General features: G+C 37.0%; 1 protein-coding gene across 1 annotated transcript; it reads left to right on the plus strand.

Moving 5' to 3' along the window:
- The first annotated feature begins 2282 nt into the window (after positions 1-2282).
- Positions 2283-5858, plus strand: LOC141437062 (uncharacterized). Its single transcript, XM_074100266.1, has 5 exons — positions 2283-2307; positions 3054-3124; positions 3740-3785; positions 4559-4658; positions 5625-5858. The coding sequence occupies exons 2-5, from the start codon at positions 3062-3064 to the stop codon at positions 5725-5727; spliced, it is 312 nt and encodes a 103-aa protein (XP_073956367.1). The 5' UTR covers positions 2283-2307; positions 3054-3061; the 3' UTR covers positions 5728-5858.
- The last annotated feature ends 570 nt before the right edge of the window (positions 5859-6428 follow it).

Consider the following 6428-nt stretch of genomic DNA (forward strand, 5'->3'; position numbering starts at 1 on the left):
AGTTGTTTTTGAATTTTTTTATTGTACTATTTTGTCGGCATAGTTTATATATATACGTGCTAAATAACAGCTGTCTAGCATTGATAGTCCCTGAGCAAAGCCGCGGACGGACAGACAGACAGACAGACATGGCGAAACTATAAGGGTTCCGTTATTGCCATTTTGGCTCCGGAACCCTACAAACAAACGTTCAATGTCATAACTACAGAAATCTAGCAGAAAAATGTGGTGAAGGTGAGAGTTATGTGTTCCAGCACCATGTTTAACTGTCAGCTTACTTTACCTACACGTGTATATGTTTGGATCTATTATGTAGGTACACAAATATGTTAACTTCTCCTACTACTAAAATCCAGATGGATTTTTATAAAACTAAGTACAATACAATAAATATTCACTAAATAAAATTCACATCAACGGAAGACAACAGGACATAATTTTTAAGAATAATATCACTAAGACTCTCAAGCTGTTCATTGAAGAGAAGTAGAATTACTTTTACATAAATATGAAATATTATCATTGAAGGGGTGGTGCGCCCTGGCGGCAGTAATCTGTGCAATAACGAACTTCGAACTGCGAGTAGACCCACCGGAATCGCCCGTGTTTGAGCTCCTAATAACAATGACTTGCCGTAGGCTTTTCTGCCCAAATTAACTAACGTAAATAGGGCTCTTTTAAGAAACAAACATCTGTTATCAAACCACAGGGCAGCAATACCTTTTAAAAGAAATGAGTAACCTTTGATCTCATCTGCATTTAGCATCAGGTAAGATAGGGGTCAATCGTGGTCAGTTTTAAGTAAAAAAAAAAGATATGTAAGCATTAGTGGCCAAGGTGTCGTAGAACAATTTTATTTCAACAAAAAGTGACAACAATTATACTTACGTTTCTAGATACTTTTCTTTTAGATTTCATTTAAGTACAATACAAATGAACTGCATAGTGGCGATTGGCGAATAATTGCTATGACTCCCAAATGAATGCCAAATTAAGCAATCATTACATAACTTTAAGGTATATCTTATCTACCCTTGAGTTTATTTCACTATTCATTCATTTCGAATTCATACTCGTGACGGAAACTAATAGAACTGGAAATACCTTGTTCTAGTTTCGTTTAATTTCAAACTAGCTTTTACCCGCGGCTTCGCTCGCGTGAACCATAAACATTTCAAAGAAGCATTCAGTCAAGCAAGCATGCAAGTGAGCATGTAAGCAAGCATGCAAGCAACCGTATAAGCAAGCTTGCAAGTTAGCATGTAATTTTTCAAGAAATAGTGCAAGCAAGCATGCATTCAAGCATGCAAGCAAGCATGCAAGCAAGCATGCAAGAAAGCATGCAAGCAAGCAGGCAATCATGCAAGCAATAATGCAAGCAAGCAGAGTTAGCACGCCAGTGGTGGTAGTGAAAATCAGTTCATCATCATCATAATCATCAACATCATCAGTTCGAAATTGAAAATACAAACTGAAATATAGATAAGACCAGCACTAGGAATCGAACCCAGGTCCTCGGCATTCCGTGCAACGTGCTATACCGCTACACCACTGCTGGACAACGGTACAGACACGAATTTCCCCTATGCACAACATATCTCAGCTTGTTTCTTTCTTATTTAGCCACTTAAGCAGTGACGCTAGCGACATCTATACCGTAGCCCTCATCAAGAAACTTTCGGCATTCCATTGGAACTAACCGCTCACCCGGACAAGAGATATCGTTATTAAGCAATCAAATTAAGATTGTATAAGATGTATACCGAATTTCATCTAAATTGGATCAGTAAATCCAGAGATTACTCCCTACAAGCTCACAAACACACAAACTAACAAACTTTAATATAAATTTCAATTTCAAATTTCAATTTCAATTTCAATTTCAAATTTCAATTTCAAATTTCAATTTCAAATTTCAATTCCTAATTTCAATTTCAAATAAATAGGTAACTAATGTTATGACATTTTCTCGTAACATTATTCACTAACATTTAGATTAAGTCAAAACAGCGTCTTACTCGTACGTTCCTCTTGTAAAACCAACAAGCGTTAAATATATTGAATCAGATGTTATTTTAAATGGTCATGTCATGCCACATCAATTACATTAGTCGCGCAGTAACAATATATATAATAATCTGTTCTAGTTCATTAAATTAGGATTTCATGTAAGAAATTGCATTTCGTCATGGTCGAATTTAATTTTGAAAACATAATCGTATTATTTTTACAACATGCTGTAGGTACAGCTTCTAGTATAAAATGATTTTCGGTTCCGACCGATCTTATTCGAGGATTTTCACGAAGGTAAGTTGGTGGCGATTATTTTAAAGAGACGATTTGTTTTGTGATTACTCAAATGAGTAAAATAAAATAAAGTAAATGAGTGAGTTATTATTAAATAATAATTATCGTAAAGGAATAGAGGAATTTAAAATAAATCGGTATTTTAGATCGCGGGATCGCGGTGGATGCGGAAAGCACAAGACCGGTCTGAGTGGAGAGCCTTGGGGGAGGCCTATGTCCAGCAGTGGACGTCTTTCGGCTGACATGATGATGATGATGATCATGATTTAAAATTATAATTATTATTATTATTATTAAAAGCATGGGAAGCTTGAAATGTAGGTACTTGGTTGGTACTTTTATTTAATTTAGACAAAACGCTTTTTTAACCGATTTCAAAAAAAGGAGAAGGATCTATATTCGACTGAATGTATTTTTAATTTAGGGATTATATATGACTTGGCCGTTGTTTGTATACATTTATAAACACAAACTCAAAAAAAAGCAAGTAGTTAGTGTTGTGATAAGTCCGTAATAGTAACGATGGCTCCTACAGTATTTTCAACAATATAAGTATATGGAATCCCACAACAGGCACATTTTAGCCAAATTTACTCTTTCTATTACATTAATCTCCTAGACTTAGTTGTTTATGAGTTTTCATTAGGTACTTTTTGTCAGAAAATAATTTCGATTGATACTGGAACATTTTTACAGCATGTTTTTGTTAGGATCACTATTTTTATGAAGCATATTTTTTTCACTAGGTAACATCATGCAAGGATTGCTTGTTCTCACCCTTGCAGGGTTGTTAGTTGGCTCTATTGCTGTTCCTCAGGTTCGTAAAACTTTAAAAACTAGAGGTGTGGCTTGCAGCATCAAGCTAAGTATAATCGCTTTTTTGTGCTTTAGGCTCTTGAAAAATTAAATGAATGGCGGTGGTTCATTTTGATTCAGGCGTTACTTTGCTCACCCGCGACCTTACCATAGCTACGTCTATGCAACAAATGTATGTTCAAAAATACAAACTGAAACATAGATGCACAGGAAAACCAGAAAAAGAGGCCAGCGCTGGGAATCGAACCCAGGTCTTCAGCATTTCGTGCAGCGTGCTATACCGCTACACCACCACTGGACAGTCCAGCGCTGGCCTCTTTTTCTGGTTTTTCTGTGCATCTATGTTTCAGTTTGTATTTTCGATATGGATTTTACGGGATGACCGTAAAAGTAACAAAATTCTTAAATGTATTCATCCAGCATGATCCAGCTCTTTCACCTCCAAAAAAATGAATGCAGTTTATTTTGGATTCTATTGTTGATTACAGTTTTATTGTCAATATACCTACTTATGCCAAATTTTGTGGAAATGTTTTTTTTTTCTTTCTTTCTTCACAATTTCATCTTCACAAAAATATTGGTGTTAATTAAAGTGAGACTTAAATGTTATTTATAGGATGACGATCAAAATCTGGGAAATGGAGACACTGGCTATGGTGGTGGTGAGAGCTCTATTTTCTTTTACCTTGCTCCTTTGCTATTGTGGTGGTATCACGTGTACGATAGGTACGTACCTATGTAACTAGGCACGACAGCTACGAGTATGTAGGTATATTTATACGTATCATCATATATTATGGACGTAACGACTGTATCAATCATATATTCAATATGTAGCCATTTATTTTCATCAGACAACTACTAATAAGAGAAATAGAAATGTCATGAATTCCGTTTTGTACTAAACCAGTCGCCGGAAAGTTGCTGACGTTTGCATATTCGTACAAACTTTTAAAATTTAGCGATAACTGCCCGTAGTTTTATTCGAAAAATTACCTAGTCCTCTTCTGTTATGTTATCCTTTTCTTTATTATTGTTATTATTTATAACGCACAGGCAGCTTATAGCTGATGCGTGCATATCATTGTTCACTTGTGTATTTGTCTTCAAAGTACTTATCAAGTCTGTTTGTAAAAGATTTCACTAAAGGGGCAACATTGACCACGTATTTATGCAAATGTGAATTGTTGCTATTTAGTTTTGATTTACAATTCCTGCTTGAAGGACTAATTTTTAGGGTTGCCAGAACGAGGTTTGTTTTACATTGCTAATGCTAGGACTCGCTGGCCAGACTCTTATGAGTTTTTTTTGGGTAAATTTTCTTTACGTTAGTTTTTTGCTATTTGGGGCGGAGACAAATCCAACAAATCAAAGAGCAGTAAAATCGGTACAGTCATTCCCTAACATGACTTTGATTTATTTATATAATTTATAGCTGGTAACTTCGACGAGATTGATGCGACAAAATTGCCACTGCCTAATAGTAGGAGCTTCAGAGAGAAACACGTATTCAACCTGCTGCCTGGACGTTCTCTGTAAGTTTGATTCAATCTAAACATCTATTAGCCTTGTAATGCTTGAAACTGCGTTAAAATATCAAAACAGATCGCGGTCCGTGAGTATCACGTAGAAAATAAAATAATACTTACCTAATGTTATGTTAACCTAACCGTGACAATGGTATACCTAGTACCATCCACGAAGACGCGTGATTTTGACAAAATTAGACATTAATGACATTGTAATAAGAACCACGGCACGCGTCATCGTGATTGACTCTACTTTATAACATCATTCAAAAATAATAATCACTCAATCAATTAAAGTAAAAGGTTTACCATTAATTTTCTTGTTAGTGCGTGGATTTGATTTAATAATGATTTATTCAGAAAAATTGCGGTACAATATCAAAATAAATAAATTAAGTATTAACAACGACATTGACAGAAATGTAGGTACTGTATAGGTAATATGCCTACAAACTACAATAACCCTCCTTCTTCGCAGTCGGGTAAAAAGGAGAGCAGGTGCAATGTGACAGGTGGTTCTCATTACACAAGTTCTTGCTACAGTTACCACAAAATTTAGAGCAATTGAAATCTATGAAGCTACTCTCAAACTGCACACACCTACTTAAATTAAATAACTAAGTTAGGTAGACCGATATTACAATTTTTTGGAATTTATGTGTGTACTTTCATTTGAATCGATCGAGTCCTTTGGTGAATGAAAAGTTAGATACACCTGTTAAGCAATTTAATGGTGTGTATGGAATTCCCAATTTGCTATGAGCCCGTGTGGGAACTACAGCCCAACCAAAGCCTCTAACTTTGGGATCCAACAGTGGGACATATTTAGTACCAACTTTAACTGGTAAAAATCATTATTAGTACAGATTAGCAGCCCCATAAAATATGATTGTATTGTCCTAGCGTTATTGTAAGTTAATCGTCACTTACAATAGCCAGACAGCTGCTTCTCAAATTACTACTTATTTCCAGAGAAATACCAGCTTCGTGCCAGTGTCGATGCCAGCTGTTCGGGGATTCAACAGGCAAGCCAAGTCACAGGCATCCAGAATCAAACAGGCGTAGACATCCCTAACTTCCAGAGGCCCTCATCAGCTCGCGCTTAAACAAAATTACCCCTCTGATGATTTCAGTTAGAGCTGAAGAATCCAATTCAAAAACGTTTCAAATTACTATTAATAAAGTAAAAAGAACTTGTACTTACAACTTTCTCGATATTCATTTTCTCACCATCGACACAGACCCTATCTCTTTTTATTGCATGTCACATTACAGTACTATTACAGTGCTATTTTGTTTATTTTGCGTATTTTCATTTCCATGCAGTGCACTTTTATTTTTACATTTTCATGTCTATATAGTTGATCAGAGAGCGCAGCGTATGACGTTCACCAATGAGATGCACGGTGTGTGTGTGTGTTGTGTTGTCGTCCTATGGTACCCCAGTGGTACAAAGGGCCTTCGTGAGACTTCGCCAGAAGACAAGAGGACAATACAGCCAGGGTCGCGTTCACGTGGAGGCCGCATGGGAGCAGACGGCGGGGCCGGCAGGCGCACACGTGCAGCGCACCGTGGACGCCGAGCTGCGGGCGGCCGGGCTGAGTTGGGGAGACGCGGAGCAACAGGCGCAGGACAGGAGATGCACGGTGGTCCTGGTTAAAGCCGCGGATTCACAGTGGATGCAGGCCACTTCCAATCGAAGCAACTGGAAGTCTATGGGGGAGACATGTCCAACAGCGGACGTCCTACGGCTTATATGATAATAATGATTACACC

Source organism: Choristoneura fumiferana, chromosome 17, assembly GCF_025370935.1.
Source record: "Choristoneura fumiferana chromosome 17, NRCan_CFum_1, whole genome shotgun sequence".
NCBI lineage: Eukaryota > Metazoa > Arthropoda > Insecta > Lepidoptera > Tortricidae > Choristoneura > Choristoneura fumiferana.

Bases quoted from the DNA above. Each gene is read 5' to 3' on its own strand.
- LOC141437062 (XM_074100266.1), top strand. From the start codon at position 3,062: ATGCAAGGATTGCTTGTTCTCACCCTTGCAGGGTTGTTAGTTGGCTCT. The intron at 3,125-3,739 runs GTTCGTAAAACT...TGTTATTTATAG, and splicing joins GCTCTATTGCTGTTCCTCAG to GATGACGATCAAAATCTGGG. The intron at 3,786-4,558 runs GTGAGAGCTCTA...TATAATTTATAG, and splicing joins AGACACTGGCTATGGTGGTG to CTGGTAACTTCGACGAGATT.